General features: G+C 38.4%; 1 protein-coding gene across 1 annotated transcript in view; it reads left to right on the forward strand.

Annotated features, from left to right (window-relative positions):
• cast (calpastatin) overlaps nucleotides 1-25,257 on the forward strand; it is a 62,854-nt gene that overhangs the window by 14,223 nt on the left and 23,374 nt on the right. Inside the window, exons 2-7 of the mRNA XM_088338006.1 lie at nucleotides 13,693-13,761; nucleotides 20,642-20,755; nucleotides 21,174-21,254; nucleotides 24,028-24,075; nucleotides 24,145-24,246; nucleotides 24,318-24,398. Coding sequence (XP_088194132.1) covers nucleotides 13,693-13,761; nucleotides 20,642-20,755; nucleotides 21,174-21,254; nucleotides 24,028-24,075; nucleotides 24,145-24,246; nucleotides 24,318-24,398 — 495 coding nt within the window. The remainder of the gene's footprint in view (nucleotides 1-13,692; nucleotides 13,762-20,641; nucleotides 20,756-21,173; nucleotides 21,255-24,027; nucleotides 24,076-24,144; nucleotides 24,247-24,317; nucleotides 24,399-25,257) is intronic.

Raw genomic sequence — 25,257 nt, forward strand, 5'->3', positions numbered from 1 at the left:
GGGGTGGGGTTTAATGTGGGCTTTTACTCCCCCGGGTGGAGTTAAAGAGCCTCATGGCATGAGGAAGAAATGATCTCCTCAGTCTGTCCGTGGAACAAGACTGTGACAGCAATCTGTCGCTGAAGCTGCTCTTCTGTTTGGTGATGATGCTGTGTAGTGGATATAGATCTAAATAAGCCTTAAAAAGAATATTGGTGAATATTGTAGACTGCCTAAGTTGTAACTTGTAAGTGCATGAGAAAATAGTTCAATGAAAAAATAGTGCAATGATATTTGCAGCAAGAATGTGCATAACGAGGAATAAAGAAATACGCATTACACATCTTCTATACTAATATATATATATATATATATATATATATATATATGTATACATGTCTTTTTCTCTATTTTGTATGTGGACAGGATGGTGATTTACTAGTTAACCCGTCCCCTCACTTTTCAGTCGTCTCGCGTTCGATTACGGCTACCAGCTGGGTTCGTACGAGTGCTTGAAATTCTTGAAAATGCTTAAATTTTAATGTTGAGTTTGAAACTTGGATGTACTTGTAAAGGCATGAAATTGTAACCATGTTTCACAAGTTTGCTTCAAAATGACAACAAAACACTGCTGTTTGGGCGATTGGCTATGTCATTTCTTCCATGGTGGTGAACAGCAGTTGGTATTGGTTTGTATGGCATTGTTCTATTAAGCATTTTCGCCCCCCTACAGGTCGGGGCGAAGAGGACGGGTTCATGTAGCCCCTAAGAAGGCCACTCTGGAATGTGTTTTAGTGCAAGGATGTTGTACGAAAAATAGACATTTATTATGGGCCATGCAAAAAATAAAGTAGCATTCCTCATTGGTAAATTTTAATAATAAGAACTTTTTGTAACTGAAAATATAAGCTACGTATAACCGTCATTTTACCTTTATTGGGAGAAGTTTGTCTCAAAAAAATTTGCACATGTTTTGTTCAGATCCACAAATATATTCGCGATTTCCTCAAGATCTAAACATCACAGGCCTTCATAAATGAACACGCAAAGTTAAAATCACATATTTAAATTGGAGATATATTTATGAATCTGCAAAATAAAAATACATGATTCACACTGGATATTTTTCTATAATGGTGCTGGAGGAATTAAAAAGTTGTCTTTGAAAGTCCTTAAAAGTGCTTGAATTTGGCCTTGAAAAAAAAGTGTATGAACCCTGTACACCCCCCCAGAGTTTGCATGTTCTCCCCATGCCTGAGTTTTCCCTGGATACTCCGTTTTCCCTCCATATTCCCAAAACATGCATGACAGGTAGATTGAGGACTCCAAGTTGTCCTTACATACAAATGAATGAATAGTTGTGTATGTGCCCTGTGATTGGCTGGCTATCAGTCCAGGGTGTCCTCTGACCACTATCCAATGTTAGCTGGGAATGCTCAAGCACCCCCACAACCCTAGTGAGAATAAGTGTTAGAGAAAATGTACTAATATATGATTGTTTTAGTGTGTTTGTTTACACTCTACTGTCTTGGATTCTGTTTTTGTTTTAAGGGAGTGGTCGATAACCACTGGGCCTCGGACCAGTACTGGTCTGTGGGTAGTTTGGTACCAAGCTGTTCGGAATTATTTATTAATTTTTTTAATTCCCCTATGACGTATTAACTGTATACATACAATTTCTTTTTTTTAACCCCTAAATACCCTTAAAGTTAATCATAACCACAAAGTTTTGGGGTTTCAAATTATATTTTTGATCACAATATGCTCAACATTGGATGCAACGGGAGTCAAACCCGAATTGTGGCAATGAGAGCGCTGTTGATGACATAAGAAAATGAATTCGATCTTATATCCTCATTAAGCTTTTTTTTTTTTTTATATACTCATGGTGCCACGTTGTCTCACTTTTTATACCTTAAGGGGGCAATCCCTGTACAACGTAGTTTGGCCTAAATTCATTCCCATAATGCTCCATTACAACGCTCTAAACTGTGGCACCGTAATGAAGCATTATGGGAATGAATTCAGCCAAAACAACGTTGTACAACACTTGACCTATCACATGTACCTTCATGATAAAAAAAGGTGATACAACGTGTTACTGTGAGTAAAAATAGTGTGATGAGGAGATAAAATCGAATGCCTTTAGCTATGTCAATTAGATCCCTAGTGATCTAGTGATAACACAGCAGATTTAGACTTATTATGATGATGATTGTTAGTATTTTTATTATTACTAATGGTTTTAGTGGGCTGGGCTGCAAGAATAGTATAATACATTGAACTATTAGGGGACTTGCGAAGGCAAACCGATTCTCATTTGATTAGAACACTAATTGTAATTGACATGAGGACCCAATGTTAAAAACAGTTAAAAATACAGAATAGGAATTTGTTTGGCTAAGTGCATGAGAAGAGGGAAGATTTTTAGGAGCGTTAAAGAACTTGTGGCTTCTTTACCATGACAACAATCCAGCGTGTACTCCCCCCCCTCCTCTCAGCAACCGGCATTCCGTGTTCAAGAATCTGCAAGATCTTTCGTTGTGTGCTTGAGGCTATAAAAGTTGTTTTAGCTATTCAGACCAGTATTGACGATTTTTTTTTCTTCCAATGTTACACATTGCCAAAGAACTATGTCAAAACAGGATGAGGAGATTCATTTCAATGGTAAATGTATTGCAAACAATGTCGACTTGTCATGATTACTGATGTGACTCAGCTGTGCCCGCTCATTTGGCGCCACCCGCCGCGGGTTCTGATTGAATCTCTGTCACTATTTGGACTCAGTCCTGTCAATCCCCAGGTGTCAGCCCGTCTGCGAACCTCAGTTAACACTAGGCAAGCCTTTTTTGACCCTGACTCCCACCTGTCCCGTTTTTGCTCCCATCCTTCCCCGGCTACGACCTGTTTTTGCTCCTGACCACGTCTGTTCTCCCGTCCCAGCTTACGACCTCTTATTGTCCCCGACCACGTCTACTCTCTCGTTCTGGCTTCCCACTCGTTTCCGACCCAGACCACGTCTAGCTCTCCCAGACCCGGCTACCGATCAGTTTTCCGCCCCTGACACCGCCATCGCTTGCTACGGAAGATCCACTTCCGTGTTTGGATCATAATCCGAGTACGAGAGCGACTTGCTCCCCGCGCCCAGCGAACACCGGATCGTGGGCGCAGCCCTTTCTGTTTCTTTCAATAAAACTTGTGGTAAACGTCACGCAAGTGGGTCCTATTTCCGTTCTGGTCCTGACACAACTATTATTTGTAACACACATACAGTAAAAAACAACTTCCCATCAGGTCTTTGTTACTGCATCCCAGTGCAGTAAAATTGTGAGCCTTTTGATGTTTATCCTGCTTTTCCACTGGAGATAACATTTCTTGTATTTATACCCCGGCATGGATCACGAGAGTGACACTGCGTCATAGCTGTGTCATTAACATTGTTACCTTTACCTCTTCTCCTCTTTTCCGCTGCCTTCTTCACTTGCTCATTTTTGTAAACTCGAACGACGTTGCGCTCTATTTTAAAGCGATTGCGTTATGAGAAGCAGCAGCTGCTGCCGGTCGGTCGAGTTAGCATGTGGCAGTGTGTGGTTTTCAAAGGGGTGGAGTCCCAAATTAGTCATCACTTTTTCCAAAACGGCCTCTATGTAAAACTGCCGAGATGTTTGAGGATAAAATCCATTTTCATTGTAACATGTCGAATACACAACAACATTAAGAAGTGCCATCCTTTTTTGCTCATTTTTTGCATTCGGTAGCTGACAGGTGACCAGAGCTGGAGCGCTAAACTATTTTTGATGACTTGTTTTTCTCCCCTTGTCAGTATAGTAACGTAATTGTTGAAGCCATTAGCTTGAAAACAGTAAGTGGACGGAAGCACAGCTATCTTAAATTAATTTATGGTGAAATAGTGAACTAAAACTGTCAGGTATTTTTTTAACTTTTTTATCTTTCTAGCTAGATCCTTCTGAACGTTTTTACCTTGCTAGCTAGAAATTAAGTAAGCAACATTTGAAGTATTTATCCATCTACCTAGCTACATTCATACATTTCCTGTTAGCTATCTAGCTACCTTTAAAACTTTTTATCGTTCTTGCTACCTTTTCATCTTGTCTAACTACCTTTTTACCTTTCTGGCTAGCAACTTAGTTAGCTACATTTTACAAGTTTTTAGCTATCTATTATGATATTGACGGATTGGCAGGAGATGAACAGGAACTCAAAGATCTGGTCAATTGCCTGGAAAAAGCATCAAGCCAGTATGGGATGGAAATCAGCACAGAAAAAAAGTAATGACCAAGAATCCACAAGGTATTACCACAAATATCAGCATCAACCACAGAGAGCTAGAAACTGTCACCAAATTTAAATATCTTGGAGCTTTCATATCAGAAGAGGGGTCTGAAGCAGAAATCATGGCCTAGATAGCTCAAACAACAGCTACAGTTTCAAGACTTAAACCCATCTGGAGGGACAAGAGCATAGCAGTGAAAATAAAGGTTGAACTCATGCAAGCACTGGTTACTTCCCTCTTCCTACACTTGCAAGACATAGAATGTCACAGCAAAACTGGAAAGGAAAATCCAGGCCATGGAGATGTGATGCTACAGGGAACTTCTAGGCATCAGCTACTTTGCCCACGTGACAAACGAAGGGGTGCGCAACACCATCAGAGAGCACATTGGACTAAGAACTGTTGTCAACTGTGAGCAGATGGAAACTTCATTGGTATGGTCACGTCACAAGACCATTAGGACTGACCAAGATCATTCTCCAGGGCACAGTCCGGTGGGCAGGAGGAGAAATACCGAAAAAGAACTGGGCCGACAGCATTAAGGAATGGACCGGTGCCAACTTTGCCACAACCCCAAAACAGGCCAGGAACCATCAACAGTGGAGAAAGCTGTCCAGAGTTGCGTCCTCATTGGTGCCCCGACAACCCATGCAGTAAAGGGATCCGTCAACCATGAAGTGTGATTTAGCTACTTTTGTACCTGTTAACTATCTAGCTACTTTTTAAAAAATCTTTTTACCGTTCTAATTACCTTTTTATAATTTTTCCCTACCTTTCAACCTTTCTAGCTGTATTGTAACTTTTAGCGGGGGAAAGAGACATAAGGTAATGAGCTAATTCCTTCCAAGACCCAATCTACATTGAAATACAAATAGTAGATTTGAAGTACTACTTTTGTGAAAGCAATTATTTTATTTATTTGGTGTCACGCAACTTAAGCTGGTACAGTGGAGTAAGTAGGTGGATGCAGGGTGGGGAGGGCTATACGCGGAATAAAATTGAAACTGATAGTAAAACTTCATGCCCTTAAAATACTTGTTGTTTTAATCGCCTCACTCTTATAATTGCCCCGATCATCGTTACAGCCACATTACCTAGCGGGGTAATGATGCGTGGGCCTTCTTTGTATTTCTTGATAATCCCATGTTTTTGCTTCTACCTTTAGCATCACTGCAAATTTTGGGACCCATAGCCTAACACATTAAAGTTTGTCATATGCAATTCTTAACTGAAAGAACATAGAGAAAGGCATTGTGGACAGAGTTCAGCCAATAGCATATCTGTATTTTCATGATGCCTTGGTGCAAACCAATAGCGGACCAGTATTTTATAAGATGTCAACCAGTTTTACACAGGCATCTAAGAGATGTAACTTGTTATGGGCACAACTATCGCAACGTTTGAATTTTGCATGTTTTTGGGCATGTAAAATAATTTGTTGGCGATGTTATATAGCAGGACATTTTAGGGTTGGAAAACACATCCTATTGACACTTTAATTTGTTGTCTTTATTGAGTCCATTTTACTTATTATATTGGCAAAATATCTTGTTAATTTCTTAGCTTAGCTTGTAGCATAAATGCCAATGGTAGCTTTGTAAACACTGTGTCGAAAATAAAAACAGGCGTGCATTGCTAACAATCGTTGGGCACACAATCCAAGTCATTTATTAGATGCATTTAATTATTCATATATTTATTGTTTTTATTTAGGAGGAGCATATCTTGATCAGGCTACACGCTAACAGTTAGCATACGCTGAGAAAATAAACTATTTTGCAGACATAATAAGTTATATGGACTCAATAGCATAAATTGTAAACAATTAATTTCTCTTACCTTATATGAAGTGTGCACTGCAAACCTGAGCATTTTTGATGAATACCTCGGTCCAATATTTTCACGCATTTACCACAACTCTCTTCTTTGTATTTGGTCCGGAGTGTCCGCTGGGATCCTGTAAAACTTCAATTTACAATCACTCATGATTTGTGGCGCACAAACACACAAAATGACATTTTAACACCAGACTTGCTGAAAGGAATGCTTGGTTTCTTCAGTGTGTTGACCAGCGTGGAGTTATTGTTTGCTTCCAGTTTGGACTATGATGCCAAGCTATGTTCCCGCGGATCCCTCAAAAGGCATTGAATTGATTACTCTGTAAATAAGGTTTTAATCGGCATTAAAATGTCTTCAATCCAATTTTCGAAAGTCTTAAAAATGTCTAAGAATCAGTAACATTTATCAATAGTCTTATTTTAATCATTTACGGATTTACTTTCATGGCAACATGGCGTGACCGCGATAACGGGACTATCAAAACGGTGATGTGGTTTCAGTCGGGCAATTCAGAGCAAACGCGTGTCTTAGGTCTACCCACAATACAGATAGCAACTTGGGAGACGTTTACCCTGGACCATGTCAATTTCATGAGAGATGGCTGTCTGATAAAACGTTTATCACCATGGCTTAAAGCAGATAATGTGTACGAGGCACCCTGTATTGTCTGCAAGAAATATATATTTTTTTGTTTTTGTTCGTTTCAATTGTGTTTTTTTGATGAATTGGTCTTAAATTGGGGGCAGCACAGCAGCGCAGTGGTTAGCGTGTGTGCAGCACAGTTCTGAGGTCATGAGATCAAACCTCCTGTGTTGAGTTTGCATGTTCTCCCCGTGCTTGCGTAGGTTTCTCCCATATTCCAAAAATATGCATGTAAAGGTTAATTGGCCAGTCCAAATTGTCCCTAGGTGTGAATGAGTGAGCGAATTGTCTGTCCCTGTGTGCCCTGCGACTGGCAACCAGTTCAGGGTGTCCCCTGCCCACTACCCGGAGATGGCTGGGATGGGCTCCAGCACCCCCGCGACCCTACTGAGGATAAGTGATACAAATAATGGATGGATGTTCTTGAATTGGATTTCAGAAGGCATTGAAAAAGTCTTAAATAGTCTTAAATTTCACTGGCATTAAGCTGTAGGAACCCTTGTCTCGTACGTTCCAACTTGGAAACTAATTCTATAAGTCTGCAATGTTGTCTTTCACAAATGGCTGTTGAATCTAGTTTCCGACTCAAGTTCAGTCATCTCATTTTTAGCCTTAGCATCACTGTCGAATGCAACAATGAGCACATGACTAACCATGTGGTCGGGCGATGCGGTAGGTTGACTTCACAACCAGTTTGGTCTTTCATCGCGTCTCATCGAAACGAGACATAGAATATGACAATGTTTTTCTGTTGTCGGGGCAAAGTGTGGGCGACCCACCCTTGTGATTTGCATGCTTTCGCTAAACTTGTGACCTATTTTGTGTTGCATGCAACGCCACACCGTGAAGTCATTAGTCATTGATACTCTCGCCCTGGATCCGCCCCAGGCATATTTTTGTTTACTGACTTTGGGATTAGCTTTGATTTTTTTTCATTTTTATTTTTCATCTGGTACGTTTTCAAATGTACGTATATATGTTATTATTATACTTGTGTGGATTATTTTTTTTTTAAGTGTTCTTAATCCGAAACATTAATTCTGAATTGTTTCTTAATGTCAATAATAGTTTGCTACGGAACTGCAAAAAGAGAAACATAATCAATAATTTCTTATTATTAAAGACAAGTGAAAATTAATTTGGGTGTTGAAAAGTAATAATTGTGATTTTATCCATTTACAATAAAAGAATAACTATAGAAATTTTCATTTCATCAATTTTACAAATTGAACTGTAGGTAATTAATTATAGGTATTTATGTCTTGAAGTGATTTATTTAGATACTTATTTCTTTATGCATTTGATGTCACAGTTTTTTTCAAGGAATAAATCTCATTTAAAAAAAATGCTCATATTTTTTAAAATGTAGAATTTACCTTTAGCATCACTGCAAATTTTGGGACCCATAGCCTAACAAATTAAAGTTTGTCACATGCAATTCTTAACTAAAATAACATAGAGAAAGGCTTTGTGGACAGAGTAATTCATTTATTTTTATTGTATGAATAAATTTTAAAAAAGGATAATTTTATTAAATAGTCAAGCCAGGCCATGTAGTATACATTTTTATAACCACATGTAAAATAAAACATTTTTAGTTACAGACGTTCCCTGACCTACGAACGAGTTAGATCCCGGACGATTGTTTGTAAGTTGATTTAGTGCTATATTTTCTATGTTTAAGGTTTATACAAGTAACCTGTATTTTTTACTAAAAAATAAACATTTCATAAAATAATATGAGAAAGAAAGGAAAGCGGTCCTTCTTTGTGGTAAAAAGTGGCCGAAAAAAAGCGTTCTGACCATTTTCTCAACCGCATCAAGCTTTCTCATTCCACTTACGTTTCAAAAGAAACAGCTCGCCTCTTCTTTAAACTTTACACCAACCATATTGAATGGACGCACAAGATATTAAACAACAAAAACGTCAAAGTTACAGGACGCGTTGTTATAATTACACACGAACCAGGAAGTAGAAGCTGGATTTCTTCTTTGGGGTGGATGCTGGGTGACCTCTCACAGCACCACGCGGTGGAAAGAAGCACCACAGTACTGTCCTCTACTCGGAAAAAGGTGCACACAATACAAAATCTAACCTGCAACAATGTCCGGATATTTTTCGACTTCCCCAAACAAATGTTTGTACCTACCGTTTTGCGTAAGTCGAAGGGTCGTAAGTTGGGGAGCGTTTGTATAAGGCAACAATACTGAAAAGGAGGGAAATGGTTGTTAGCCAGTGCAGCCTTTGTCAATCAATTAATCAATCAATTAATCAACCAATCGATCCATCAACAAATCCACCAATCAAGCAACAAATTAACCAATCAATCAATCAATCGTGGCATGAAAGAATGAATGGCCTTTATCGTCCTACATTCGTAAAACGAAATTGGAGGGCTTCTCTTTTCAGTGGAAAGTGAAGACAAAATTAAAGATCAAAGATCGAAAATGTAAATGTAAACAATTTATAATGTATAGCAATATAAGAACGTATAACAAATATATGGAGGTCATTTACCAAATACAAACGAAATCAATATTTTTTTTGTTGTTGTGGTGAAAGAAAAAACATAATACATACAATCAGCAAAACTATATGCACGTTGAAATAAAATGGACAATAACAAATATATTAATAATCAGAAATGAGTAAAATTACGTTTTATTTTGTTAATTTTAGTGTCACTGTAAGCGCAAATCTCAAGTGAAGTCATGTCATGTTTATTCGTATAGCCCTTAATCACAAAGAGTCTCAAAGGGCTGCACAGACCACAGATTATTGCAAACTACGGACTATTATTACCCCATCCCCTGATCTAAAACCTACATGAGGACAAGGAAAAACTCAAAAACCTTAACATGAGGAAAATGAAGAAGCCTTGAGAAGGGACCGCACATGAGGAAGTCCCCCTTCCAGGATGACCAGGCTGCAATAGATGTTGCAATAAGAATTAATACTCAGCCATTGTCAACATAAAATATAGGTTATTCATATGCTATAGAATAGAAGTGTTTTAAGATTAGATCTAAACAGTTCCACCGAGGTTGCAGATCGAATCTCAGGGGGAAGAGCATTCTACCTGTAAATCATTATCATCATGATCTATTTGCAGCATGATCATGCAGCAGATATAACTTTATCTCACATGACTGATAATATAGTTAATTTCAAGTACTTGTATTCATTTTGTTATTGAGAATTTCCTGGTTTAGAAACACCAACATTTTTCTTCAGTGAAAAAATGGAACTGGGAACTTTCTAACTGGGCATGACTTTTCACTAGAGGGCAAGCGTCTATTATACCTCGATTAGTTGTTTTGGATTCACAAGGTACACAAGGCTTAAGTGCTTGAAAACGAAGAATAAAGTCTTAAGTTCAGCTTACGAGTGACAGTTTGTTTCCTTTCGCAAGGCGCAAAACAAGTTCTGCAGAGAGCTGAGGCTTCATTTTCATGTAATATGTTCTCTAACTGGATGGGTCAGGTCTTAAAACGCATGCTGCACTGCGATCAACTTTCTGCTCTTTGCTGTTTTTGTTTTCTGTCAAAGAAAACCCGGAGCTTGTTGCTAAGCTCAACCTGGAGACGGATCAAAAGCTAAGACATTGTGATCCATTATCGTTTACTTGCTGTCTTCTTGCAACATTTCGGGTCATTTATTTCATTGGACTCTGTGTTGTAAATATTTTTGCCTATTTATCCTTTAAAGGTCTTTATGGCACGTTCGCCTTGGAGTTCCATGTCTAATCTTGCATACAATGTCATCAATGACAAAAGAAGACAATTCAATTACTTGGGATCAAGAGGTGGCGGGTTAGATTCCCGGCTCCTCCGTGTTATATGTCGAAGTGTGAAGACACTGAATCCCCAATGTCCCCGATAAGCAGGTAGTTGCCTTGCACGGCTGACGCTATCGGTGTGTGAGTGTGTGTGAAAGGGAAAAGTGTGAAGCAAATTATAAAGCACTTTGGTAGGTCTTCAGTGACTTGATAAGTGCTATTTAAACGCAGACCATTTACATTTATTCAATTTATTTCGGCTTATGCAGTGTCTGAAATAACGTCCATCTTTTACGTCGGGAGTACAACATACAAAACGTCTCCGCCCGGGTGGCCGACACCTTTTTCATAAAAGAAAAAAAAAAAACGAAATATTTTTTTCAAATTTATTCCGATTTCAAAATCCTCGTTCGGTTTGGAAATTTCGGTTCTTTTGCCAATTTGCATACTCTGCAGCCAGTCGAATAACTTTGTGCTTCAGGACTTTCCCTAGCGTTATAAGGTCGTGCATTTGCATATCATTTTCCAAAGTAGACCTACAGAGAACGCAAGAAAAGTGGATAAGTGGTTAGGAATCAAGCCAAAATCTCAGCCCCAGAAGAAAGATTCAAAAGAAGCTAACAAGATGTATGACGCTACAAAACGTAAACGTACATTAAAAGCATCGTGGAAAGAGGAGATCACATGGCTTGTAGCAGACGACGCAACGCAAACATTACATGAATGAAGATGAGTGAATACAGGTACACACTGATGGGGGATGGAAAACAGCGATGTTATATACATGCAACGAATATACTTAGTAGATATAAGGGCAGCACGGCGGCGCAGTGGTTAGCGCATGTGCGGCACAGTTCATGTCTTGGGAACATCCTGCGTGGGTTCAAATCCAGCTCCAGAATTCCTGTGCGGAGTTTGTATGTTCTCCCCGTGCTTGCGTGGGTTTCCTCCGGGCACTCCGGTTTCCTCCCACATTCCAAAAACATGCATTTCAGGTGAATTGGCCGGTCCAAATTGTCCCTAGGTGTTAATGAGCGAGTGAGTTGTCTGTCCCTGTGTGCCCTGCGATTGGCAACCAGTTCAGGGTGTCCCCTGCCCACTGCCCGATGATTGCTGGGATGGGCTCCAGCCCCCCGCGACCCTACTGAGGATAAGCGGTGTAGCTAATGAGATGAGATGAGATTTATAATTTTAAAGTCTTGTTCTGTTATATAACATGATTATCAATCCTTAATTCTTTGAAACGTTTTTTTTGCGATTAGTCATCTTAGTCATGTTGTGAAAAATGGGTGGGGGGAGGGTAGGGTAGGGGGGAGAGAGAGAGAGAGAACCTGGCTTTGGCAACATCAAGTGGACATATTTCAACCTGCAGCTCATTTTTCTCTTGCGCTTCTCTCAGCGTTGTCTCGCGGGCCGGATTCAATCCCTTAGTGGGCCTGGTCCGGCCCGTCGGCCGCCTGTCTGTCACCCCTGGGTCAAGGGATCCTAACAACCAACCAACCAAATACACGACTAAAATATAATAAAAATATTATTTTGATTCGCTTTTTAATAAACACATCAAATACTTACGAATTGAACAATATATGCGACTAAATTATTTATATAGCTTATGATATTTAAAAGTGTTATATGATTAATATCCAGATCAAGATAATTAAAACCATGAATACATGTATAAATGAAGACTACTTCCTGCCCCTTGTGAGAAAAAATGGTTGGGACAATGAATAAGTCAATTAATACATGAAATAAATGAGTGTATTTCCACACATAGCACAAAAAATGACACATCGGTGTGCATGATACAACGAAAGCGACACACTCCATCGTCTTTTATCATCATTATTATTATTTTGGTCTGGCATCATACCGGCTTCGGTGACATCACCACCATTTTGTTTTCTGCAGCCCTTATGTAACGGAACTTGATTTTCAGACAGTTCAATTATTTAATTTTGCTTTTTTTTTAATCGGGCATCTAAAACTTGAGACCTGGGGGCCAATTGCAGCAACGAACGTTTTGATTAACGCCTCACAGTGGTCGAAAAAATAATTCATTAAAAAAGAAAAATTGATTATAGAAATGATTAGAAATACATGAACTAATATATTAATGTGCATTTTTAAAAAATACTAATAGGTGGAGAAATGTGCATGTATTGGAAATAATACAAGGTTCACCTGAAGGGAGTTGACCAGGTTGCCAGCCATCATGCTGCTACGAGAACCCCATAAGCTAAAAATGATTTTTTTTTTCTCTTTTTCTTTACATTTTTTTCTTTTGTTGTTTTTCATCTTTTTCCTTTTCATGTTTTTCCAAGTTCTGTTTTTTTTGTCTTCATATTTATTTCCTTTTTCTTGCTTCTTTTCCTTTTCCCTTTCCTTTTTTTCTTCTAATTTTTCTTTTTCTCGCTTCTTTTTTTCTTTTTGCCTTTTTTGTCTCTCTTTTGCTTTCTTTTTCTTCAGTATGTTTATTTTCTTTAATTTTCTTTTTTCCCCTTTCTATTTTCCCTTGTTTATTTCCTCTTTCTTTCTTTTTTATTCTTTTTTCTTTTTCCCTTTCCTTTTTCTTCTTTTTTCCCTTTTTCGTTTACCTTCTTTCTCCTTTGATTATTTTTTTCTTTTTTAAATTTTCATTTTTTTCTTTTTTCCTGTCCCTTTTCCCTTCTTTTTTGTTTTCTTTTTTTATTTATTCTCATTTCGTTCTTCCTTCGCACAATACAGTGTAAAAAAAAGAGAATGAAAATTGTGTGGTTTGGTCCCTTTGAATCTCCGTAGTTTGTATGCTTCCTTTCGCATTTCAGCTCTTGTTTTTGGTTGCATGACACAATACAGTGACATCTAGGGGAGAAGTAATACACGCTGTGCCTTTAATGTGAATGTAGCTAACGCAAATTTGGGATTAATTTAAAACTGATTGATTGGTATATTTTGATATGAGTTCTCATTGTGTTTTTATTTTTTTTTGACTTATTTTGGGTAAAAAATGTTGAGTATAGTGGGACGTTTTGATCCGAGTTTTTTTTGTGAAAAATCGTGAATAGGCCTGGCCTCACCCAGACCCTAGCTCTGGTGGCCCCCAAGTCAACTGAGTTTGAATGCTTAAATTCTGAATTTATTCTTATTCTTTATTCTTATTATTTGTTTTTTTTGCAGTCGCAGCCCAGCCAGGCCACGCCCAAACCCGCAGCTCAGGTCGCCACAGTGACGCCTTCCCAGTTCGAGGTATCTAAACTTTTCTTTAAAATCCTGAAGTTCCTCTCTTAAGAGTTTGCTAACTTTCGTACCGGGTGACCCTTGAACGCAGCATTATGCAGACTATGCCGCATTGTTGCCGTTTTTCCTGTTCCAGTTGTTTTGATAGCGATTTTCTTCATTTGAAAAAAGGGAAGCGCTTTCCTTCGGAGGATAAATAGTCCTGTTTTGTTTCGTTTGAGTATGCGAGGGCAACGCCCAGTCTTTCAGTCAGTAGGAAGACATTTAACCCGTTCAGACGCTTCTTAGACGCTGTTGTGGAATCTTGGGGCTGTGGTTGAATTTAGGAGTGTTTTGTTGAATTAATTTGCTGGCTCAAAGTGTTTTCTACAACACTATCACAAAGTTTGGCTGGATATTGAATTCTGTTTCGGTATATAGTTGCAATGACGCTACGTCTGATATAGGATTGTTGTTGTTGTTTTTTTAAATGTGGTTTGTTATTTATTGACGTGGCTCAGATTTAAACCAGCCCTCAAACAGTAACTCTTCTTGAAACGAGAGCTACTTTATTGTTACTGTTCAGCGCAAAGGGCTACCAGTTAGATATCTCATCTCATCTCATCAGCTGCACCGCTTATCCTCAGTAGGGTCGCGGGGGTGCTGGAGCCCATCCCAGCAATCATCGGGCAGTGGGCAGGGGACACCCTGAACTGGTTGCCAGCCAATCGCAGGGCACACAGGGCGAGACAACTCGCTCGCTCATTCACACCTAGGGACAATTTGGACCGGCCAATCCACCTGAAATGCATGAATCCACCTGAAATGCATGTCTTGTGTGGGAGGAAACCGGAGTGCCCGGAGGAAACCCAAGCAAGCAAGGGGAGAACTTACAAACTCCACACAGGAAGTCCGGTAGCTGGATTTGAACCCACACAGGAGGTTCCCAAGACCCTAGAACTGTGCCGCACACGCTAACCACTGCGCTGCCGGGCTGCCCCAGTTAGATATGTATTTCTAAAATAACTTGTCATTTTATTGCTATGTTGTAATCATTAGGCTTAAAATAAGCTCAGTCAGCCACTTAACATCTGCCTGTATCAGGGCATTGAGTTATTTACAAAAATTAAATTTTGGATGAATTGATTGTGTATTGGGTAAAGGGATACTTAAATTCTAAACCATACAAAATGTTAGAAAATAGTACCTGGTTATTGCATAAAATCTAGATTTTTTCCAAGTCAAGTCTTGTTTTTTTTTGATGCCCTTAATCACAAAGAGTCTCAAATGGTTGCACAGACCACAGATTATTGAAAACCACAGACTATTATCACACCACCCCCTGATTTAAAACCTACACGAGGGCAAAGAAAAACTGAATTAAAAGTAGTAACCAAAAAGATATATATTTTTACAGTTTTGTAAACTTGTTTAGGGTGGGGATTGTGATGATTATTAAGTGTGTTCTGTATTTTCCAAGACCTGTTGCTAAACATTATTCTCAAGAGGGCCATATCCAATGGAAGTGGGTGCAAAATTATTATTACACACAGATAAAAAACAGAGATCAGGCTTCCAGTCGGGGGCTCAAGCCCTTAGTCGGGGGACCAGGCCACCTATGCCCATTGTGACAGGTGTATATCTTCCATTGGCCCAATTTCTGCAAGTTCCCATGATTTTGTTCCCAATTTTCTAGTCTTTGACTTTTTAGTTCCTTGTTTTTAAATGTCCTTTGGAGGGAGTTAAGGTCTTGGCCGGTTGCCAATATCTGGTATCAATTCTTGCCCAACACCTTGATTTTTTTTCGAGGTATTGGTATATTCCAATTATTTTCCAAGATAATGCATTATGAAGACAGCCTGTCTCGTCTTTGACTTCTTGAGCCATGACGTCATGTGAAGAACACCAGCTTCCGAGCAAGTCATTGACCATATTGGTGTACGTGTCAATAAGTCGAAGAAGTTTTGAGTGTTATAGGTTAAGCTTTGTTTGATTTTGTGGAGAATACCTAGGCGTTATGTGGCAGATTTGTGCGGCAATGGTACGACAAATGGCGAGCAGTCAAAATGAGGAGAACTGGGAAAAATAACACATGGAGAGCTAACCTGGGGCTAAACCAGCTGGGACATGGCAGGCCAGCCGGCTGCTAAAAAGGGCTAACCGGGACGGATCGACGGAAACAGCGGAGGCTGGGCGACAAAAGCATGCAGTAAGCAGCCAGGATAACCGGGAGTCAACATCGAGAAACGGCCATGGCCACAAGCACGAACCCAGACGGGAAAAAAACAATGGGCAAGGCAGGCTAGCCGACTGCTAAGGGTGCTATTTTGGACCAAACAAAACTGGAAGCCTTCGGGAGCCCAGATGCTAATGGGAAGCGATCTGGAAAATATTATACCAATTGCAAGACATGCGGCGAAAAAGTCACAATCACTTAACTTAAAGAAGGGAAAGACAAAAAAAGGAACAACGCTGTAGGCGACGGCAGGTTAACTTACCTCATGCAGCTTTTGAAGATCGAAGCACACAACTTGGTCAAAACAGTCAGAAGCCCCACCAGCAACACAGTAAGCACAATTCCAATTTCTCCAAACAGAATGAGCGCTATGCAATCGCAGTTTACTACGAACGCTGTCTGTTACTCAACCGGACCCGCCATTGTTATGAGTCTAGATATAAGGTCAATCAGTCAACTTTGAGACTTAAAATTTCAAACATATCTACATGATTGTGGGAAGTAACACTACACATTCTGTGACTAATTGAAAAAAGAAAATAGGTCTTTTATAATCCCTTTTCAGGCACTGATTGTGTCAATTATTCCTCATACCAGTCAGAAATCCCAAGAAAATCACAACTAGTCCACGGGATACTCGGGTGTTCTTAAGGTGCGCCATGTTGGTGACCCTTTATTCAAACCTTAAGGGGGATATCATTTTTAGGCAGTAACCCTTGAAACTTTCTTCCATAGTCTAAATAAGTCCTTTTACAACTCTCACGACAAATTTCAATTATTTTTATGTGTGTCTTTAATTTTGTTTACACTCACATTTTACAGTTTTGGTAAACGTTTCCAAAAAGAAGCATTGGAAAGACCTGGGCTTGACTTATGAATCAATTAATCAATCAATACTGTGCTTGTTATAACTATGATGACAATCTATTGTTGCAAGCACCATAACATTGACTTCTACATATATTGCAAAAAGTGCAGACGATTATGAATGTGTTGATTATGTGAAAACAGAAATGCTAATGTCATACAAGCCTTGGTTTAGAAAAATATATCGCTCATTCATCTCAAGTGGTTCTATCTTAGATATAAAAATTACTAGCAAAAGTAAATCAAAATAAATGTACTAATCTATCTACCCTGGTCATATCCGGTGACAGACAGCAAGACAAACACATACAAAAACAAAGAAAAAAAGGGTAAAAAGTAGCAAAAAACACACACGGAAATTTTTTGGGACCATGGCCAACCCAAATGCCCAAACACCCAAAGAAGTTAAGCACCTCGGCACCCAAGTCGGTCATGCTTTCGTCCCTCCAGATGAATCAGGACACAAGACTCAGGCCAGGGTGACACAATCTTCTGTTCAATAGCAGGGCCCGACAGCTTTCACTGGTTTGCCCCTGCCGCATAATACGGGTGCCCAGCCCATCCTTAAGAACGCGTACACAATCCCACTATCTTTTCACAACACCTCTTCACTCCTTCTTATCACCAACAAGAGCTCTAGCTTCCATTATATTTAGACCTCTTTCATGCAGTGCACTCATAACACCATCCATCCACGTCAATCGCGGCCTTCCTCTCTGTCTCTTTCTTTTTACTTATGCTCTGTAGATCCTCTTCAGCATTCGCTCCTCATCCATCCTCTCCATGTGTCCAAACCAACCAAGTACTCTCTTATCCACACGCTTGCTCAGTTACACTACAACTCCAGTACTGTCTCTCACAATTTCATTTCTCAATCTATCCAATCTTGTTACTACTAACATACTCCTCAAACACTTCGTCTCAAAAACATTTAATTTCCTTCTTAAATCTGAGTTCAGGCTCCAAGTCTCTGCACCATACAACACAGTCGGCACAATCACACTCTCATACAGTCCCCTCTTAACATCCATACTCTTGTTACTCAAATTTACTCATACTGACACAAATTACTTTGGGCAAATTTAACGTTTCGCCTATTACGGCTGTAAAAGTCTCAGGGGCACGTAAAGCACATTTATGGCAGCGATTTTTTGCCAAAGGAGTACAAAACATTATTATATCTACAGTACACTTTGTGCATGTCTCGTATAGAAAATAAACATATTGTCAGGACCAGAACGGAGACAGGACCCACTCGCGTAACGTTTCTCACAGTTTTATTGGGAAGAAGGGAAAGGGTGCACACACGATCCGGAGATCGCTGGTCGCAGGGAGTAGGTGTCAGGAACAGAAAAAACGAGTCAGTAGCCGGGATAGAATAGCAAAAGCGTCGTCGATATCAGAAAATGGGTCGTTATTCGGGACGGGAGAACAGACGTGGTCGAGATCAAAACCGGTCGTTATTCGGGACGGGACAGTAGACGTGGTCGAGATCAAACAGATTATAGCAGGAGAAGAACAGGAGCAAAAACACAGGACAGGCAAAAAAGGGCTTGCCGTGTAAAATTGGAGATTCGCAGACGGACCGACAAAAGGGGACTCACAGGACAGAGTTTAAATACTGACAGAGAGACAATCTGTCAACAAGCTGCAGCTGACGCCACACGGGCCAATTGGACGCCATGGCAACTGTGACACATGTAGTGTTGTGATTAAGACACTCGTTTGCTGTCCATATCAAATAAATTGGCGTTATCCGACAACCGCATGCAGTATCGCGACAAAAATACATTACTTGTTCAAGTTTCGAAGCCAGTACAATCACTATAGTCTGTACTGAGCCATGCCTCGGGCAGATTCTGAAGCAATAGAGAGAAGACGCAAACGATTTGTGCTATATTGATCAATTGAACAAACTAGAGTAGTGTTTCCCAACTTTTTTGACCCAAGGTACACTTTTTTTTTTCAATCATGATAACATTGAGGCACACCGTCCGTCGAAAATGATTTATGAATCAAAATTATTTCATGACATCAGTTTTTTTTTTTTTTCAAAGCTTAATTAACAGTATGTAGTGTTTTGTGATCATCATGGATCAGGTTATTAATTTTGCTTAATAATTTTGTTGTAATTTGGGATTTTTGTATATTTTCATCTTTATTTTCTAGAAAAAAAGATAAATAATACTTAAAATGAGCACAAGCTATTTGCCAGTTTTTACTCACTACGGTTACAAACACGAGACTATTTGAGTTTGTGCAATTATCTTACAGCATCGGTGACAATATAACAGAAAAATAAACCAACCTGATGCACGCACAATAACAACAAAAATGATAATACGAAAATTACTTAGAATGAACAAAAACAATCTGCCTTTCTACCTTGTATTTCCACTGTAATATTTTTGTAGTAGTATTTTTGTGTTTTAGTATTACTGTAGTGTGTATTTTGGATTATTTCTATTGCATTTGTTTTTGTTTTTGTATTTTCATCATAGTATTTTTGTAGTGTTAATTAAGTAGTTTTGTAATATGTTTTGTAGTAGTACAGTATGTTTTTATTATCGTATTACTGTAGTGGTATTTTTCTAGTATTTCTGTTGTATTTTTTTAGTATTTTCATCATTCTATTTTTGTAGTATTAATTTAGTAATTTTTGTAATATTTCTGTAGTAGTACAGAATGTTTGTATAATAGTATTACTGTAGTGGTATTTTTGTATTATTTGTGTAGTATTTTTTTAGTATTGTCATCATAGTATTTTTGTAGTATTATTTTAGTAGTTATGTTATATTTCTGTAGTAGTATGTTTGTATTGTAATATTACTCTACTAGTATTTCTGTAGTATTTTTTAGTATTTTCATCATAATATTTTTGTAGTATTAATTCAGTAGTTTTGTAATATTTCTGTAGTAGTACAGTATGTTTGTATTATATTTTTACTGTAGTGTTGTTTTTGTAGTATGTCTGTAGTATTTTTTTAGCATTTGACTTGACTTGATTTGTAGTATTAATTTAGTAGTTTTGTCATATTTCTGTCGTAGTACAGAATGTTTGTATTTTAGTATTACTGTAGGGTATTTTTGTAGTATTTCTGTCGTATTTTTTTAGTATTTTTATCATCGTATTTTTGTAGTATTAATTAGACAGTTTTGTAATATTTCTGTAGTAGTATGTTTGTATTGTAGTATTACTGTACTGTATAGTATTTTCATAATAGTATTTTTGCAGATTTTTTTAGTAGTTTTGTAATATTTCTGTAGTGGTATGTTTTTCTATTTTTGGTATAATAAATATTACTTTTGATGGTGGATCAGTAGTCTGTAGTCTGTGCAGCCCTTTGAGACTTCTTGTGATTAAGGGCACTTGACTTTTTTATTTTTGTAAAAAAATAAAAATAGAATAATGGCATAATCGTTTGCAAGCTTTTTTACTTGATGTATTTTATAATGCAATCTTAAGAAGTTTCATCAAACAAACTAAGTTATTAAATAAATGTCCCTGTACTACATCATAAGCAGATAATTAGTATACAAAATAAATAAATAGTAATATTCTGCCACCTACTGATATGGAGGAATATTACAGTTGCTTAGCTGATTAATGGACAAAAGCAAAGATATTGAACAATGGTATGGTGCAAACAGAAAATTGGGCAATTTTCTGCAGCACACTAGACAAGGTCTCAAGGCACACTAGTTGAAAAACCCTGAAGTATAGTATCCAGCTTTTGGAACCCACCTAACTCATCCATTCTGTCCTAAAAGAGGATGGATAATGGATTTTTTGGGGCGCTTTTGCAGAAGGCATCTTCAGGCTCCACCATGGCTTCAAAACCTGGCTCCGTATCCACAATAAAAGCTGGCGCAGCTGGAAGTCCTTCCTTGAGGACGGGAGTTTCCAAAGCGAAAACTGAGGTAGACTGGTTGAAAACGAACTTGAGGGCCATGGGGAATTTCCTGCTTCCTTTTTTTCTGGTGTCGCTGGCTTGAATGGATACCGTTTACGGGATTCTTAGTTGGTTGCTTTGGCTATCTCATGTTCATCACAATGTTTGGCTGCTCTGTCTTTACTTTTGGGATCAGAGGATTTTTCCAGCTGACAATGAGAATCAACCTCATGTCTTTGAAATACCTTCTCCCTGGTTTATAGACTAACATTCGAAACTGTGTTACTGATTCGTGGTCTAGTGGGTCAAACTGTGGTCGACTTGACATTGTCTGGGATAACTTCTGAGGGAGTCTTAAATCCGTTGTGAAACTTTTTCAAATTCAGAATCGTCGACAGAAGTCCCGATGTGTGTTTTTAAGTAATCGGTTTTGGTTTGGTTCTTAGACGTCACCTGTCACCACTGTAAAGTCTTCTACTGAATCAGGAGCTAAAGCGTCTCAAGGCTCGCCAAAAGATACGGCTAAGGTATAATTGTTTGTTCGTTTCGCAAGAAATCTAGGCTTTGGAAAAGGATGTGCTGGGATGTATCGGAGTTTGACACCAATGGCATTAGAAAAATGCCTCCTTGAAAAACCATACACAATACAACTTTCATTTAACATACTATTTTTTGCCAACTGCAGATTTCCTTGATCTTAAACACGCTCTAGGAAACAACTTGATGAAGTCACTGCTGTTCCTATAGACATGTACATTGTCCCTTGACATTTTCAGTTCTGCTGAAGTCGTGACACGAGTGCCACGGCACATCTCAGGCTGTCCTAGACATTCTCATTGTTCTGTGTGAATCATTTTCGTGGGAAAAAAAAATCAGCCTTTGCTATGTTTACTGACGGTTATTTTCACACTTTTTAAACCCCCTTTTAAACATCTGTTAAGATTTGTTAACATGACTTTTCCACATTTTATTTACTTCGGGTTGAAAAGTGTAAGAATTTACTTGATTTAGTCCAAAACTAGATGTCTAAAATTAACATGATCCAATTTAAGTTCAGAAATAGTCATTTTTGTGTTTATCTCGTCTCATCATGGTAATATCAAGTCAAGTGAAGTCACATTTATTTATATAGCCCTTAATCACAAAAATGTCTCAAAGGACTGCAAAGGATTACAATGACACCATTACCTGATCTTAAACCAACATGCGGGCAAGGAAAAACTCAAAACCTCAGCGTGAGGAAAAAAGAAACCTTGAGAAGGGGCCTCACAAGTGGTAATCCCCCTTCCAGGATGACCAGGGTGGAATAGATTTAGCATTGAGTTACAGTACACAAACATAGTAAACGTCATAAAGACGATCCTTAACTCTTGTCCAAAAGCGAGTACCCAAAAGTCATCTATTTAACACATTGATAAAGACACCTTGATGTTAAATGTGAAACTGGAGTGCCACGTCCAATTTCGTTGTTACAATATGTTTACCGATTTTGTAACAATGACAATAAAGGTATATTCTATTCCATTCTATTCTTTTCTATTCTACACACATTTAAAGCTGGTTTCCAACCAAAGAAAGACATCTTTGGGACAAAACAATTGTGTTTTTTCAATGTAATTTGCTGCGGTGGGTAGACAGTGATGTTGAAGAATTTCAGGAATCTGGTCTGTTTTAAAAAGATTTATATTTTAGTTCAAAAAATACATCTGACAAGGTTCCCGTGGATCCTTGAAAAGCCTTAAATGGCATCTTATTCATTATTTTAAAAATAAAGCCTTTATTGGCATTAAAATGTTGTAAATCCAAATTTTGAAAGTCTTAAAAATGTGACACAGTAGTAAGATTAATATTTGATTGAACTAAAAAGATTTAGCAAGATTTATCAATTGTCTTTTTTAGTAATTCACCGATTTACTGTAATTTTATGGCAACATGGCGTGACCACTCGAACGGAACTATCAAAACGGTGATGTGGTTTCAGTCGGGCCTTTCAGATGCCTGTCTTAGCTCTACCCACAATACTCATAGCAACTTCGGACAGAGACGTTTACTTTGGAAGTGGTTGTCTTGTGAATGTTTTTTGTCATGGCTAAAAGCTGTGCCAGGTAATGTGTACGAGGCACAATGTATTGTGTTCAAGACATTTTGGGGGGTTTTGTTTGTGTCAATTGTGGTTTTTTTTGTCAATTTTGATCTTAAATTTGATTTCAAAAGGCATTAAAAAGTCTTGAATTTAACTTGCCTTAAGCTGTAGGAACCTTGTCTAAAAATGGGTAATCTTTAACCCGCCCCAACGTGGTCCAGATTTGATCAGAAAAATATTAATTCTTGTGTTTACTCAAGCTTATGTAGTCCCCAAAAAGTAGTCTTTTCACATTCTTGGAAAGACGTTTTTTCAACTTTCCTTTTTCAAACAAAGACATCTTTTGAACGGAATCATGACTTTTCAAGAGGTTTTTGGCTGGGAGCGGTTGACAACAATGTTGAAGATTTGGAATAATCTGGTATGGTCTGAATTTACTCGAAAAGCCACACTTCTATCACCATTAAAAATATGTTTCTGACTTTCACTCTTCCACTGAAAACAGAAGTCTTTCAAACTTAACTTTTTAATATTTTTCCAAGCAGATTACAACTACAATATTGAAAGATTTCAGGAAATGTTATTGAAAAGTAATCCTTCCATTTCGTGACAGTAGCTTACCAAAGAAATGCTATTGGCTGGTACAGACATGTCCCCAAATAGCTGCTACTGCAAAAGCATTGGCATGAAATTATTATTATGGTGTTTAACATTCGGACCCGCGGTTCCTATTTTATTTTAGATAGTTTACATAAATCCCTAAAATATAACTCACAGCACTTTACAGGTTTTTTTTTTAATATATTTTCCCTTTTCTGGTCAAGATACCTTTAAGCTAGTTCTTCTCCCTGGTTCAAGTTAGGTAGTTATGGGTAGCTTAAAACCCTACCATTTAGTTTCTGCTGGTATATCACGATCATAACATTAAATTATTATTAATGGTGGTCAACACTTGAACCCACAGTATTCCTTTTTATTTTTACTTATATTACCGGTACCTAAATCCCTGCGATCCAACCGGCATCACCTTAGTAGATTTTTGTTGTGTTGTTTTTCCATCTCTAGTCAAGATTGCACTAAGCTAGTTCTTCTCCCTGGTTTGCAGTCCAAGCTGAGTAATTATAGGAAGCTAAACAATTGAATTTAATATCTATTTGATGGCCAAACATTTCACCTGGTTGAATGACTGTTTCAAAAATATATATTCCTTATTTTAGGTGGAAGTGGAGATACGTCCTACGACAGAAACAATCGGTCCCAAAGAGGTAAGGAAGCCATAACATAGTATAAGAAGCATGTTGCTTGTTCCAGTGTGCCTAATTTTGCACGTTTAGACGCCAGCACTCGATCCGTTTGACGCCTTGGCCAGCAGCTTGCCGTCGGTAGACCCGATCACCCCTAAACAACCGATTTTCACCGGGCCCGAAGTCAAAGAGGTACACGGCGTTGCTAAGCGCTAACTTGAACGGCTACAACTCAGCTAAATTGTGTGCTGCATGTGTCGTAGCGCGATGCCACGTCCGAGGACGCTCCCAAGTGCGGGGAAAGAGAAGACACCTTGCCTCCGGAGTACAGATTTGAAAATATGGTCAGTTCCATGTCAAAGGATGAGGAGTCAAACTTAACCTAGAACAGGGGTACCTGGTAGTCAAGTCATGTTTATTTGCATAACCCTCAATTCTTCTTCCCAGGAGGAAATGTGTCTTTCTCATTCTCAAATCCCCCATCTACTTTTAGTCAAGTCAGTGAAGTCATGTTTATTTGTGATGCCCTTAAGCGCTAGAAGTCTCAAAGGGCTGCACAGACCACAGATGATTGCAAACTACAGACTATTATTACACCATCCCCTGATCTAAAACCTACATGAGGCCAAGGAAAAACAAAAAAACCTCAGTCAAGTCACGTTTATTTGTGACACCCTTAATCACGAGGAGTCTCAAAGGGCCACAGACTATTGAAAATTACAGACTATCATGACGCCATCTCCTGATCTAAGACCTAAACAAAGAGAATGGGAACAAATGCCAAAGAAGCCTTTTTAAAGTAACTTTCTGTGAAACATGTGTGTTTTAAGTTTTTCCTCTTGAAGTTTTCAACCTTTTGTGGTTGCCTTTGGAACGTCCTTTACAATGAATAAACACTTGATTTATGCAATCAATCTTTACATATTTGCATAAATATCATCCAAGAAGCTTTAGCAACATATGAAGACGTACATCTGGAAGTGAAGTGTTCATCTTAACTATAATTAACAATCATTCAACAATTAACAAACAACATGCTCACGTGATGAGTCTATTTTTTTCTGGGAAATTTGATTTCTAAACCTGTAAGGGTTATTTAAATGGTATTTATTTAATTCTGGGAGAATGGAATGTTTTTTTCTCCCAGAGATATGTTTCCGCATGACACCAAAGATATTATACATAAGGAAGAAACATTTTAAA

This window comes from Urocampus carinirostris, chromosome 6 (assembly GCF_059441175.1).
Source record: "Urocampus carinirostris isolate Australia breed hairy pipefish chromosome 6, RoL_Ucar_1.0, whole genome shotgun sequence".
NCBI classification, from domain to species: domain Eukaryota; kingdom Metazoa; phylum Chordata; class Actinopteri; order Syngnathiformes; family Syngnathidae; genus Urocampus; species Urocampus carinirostris.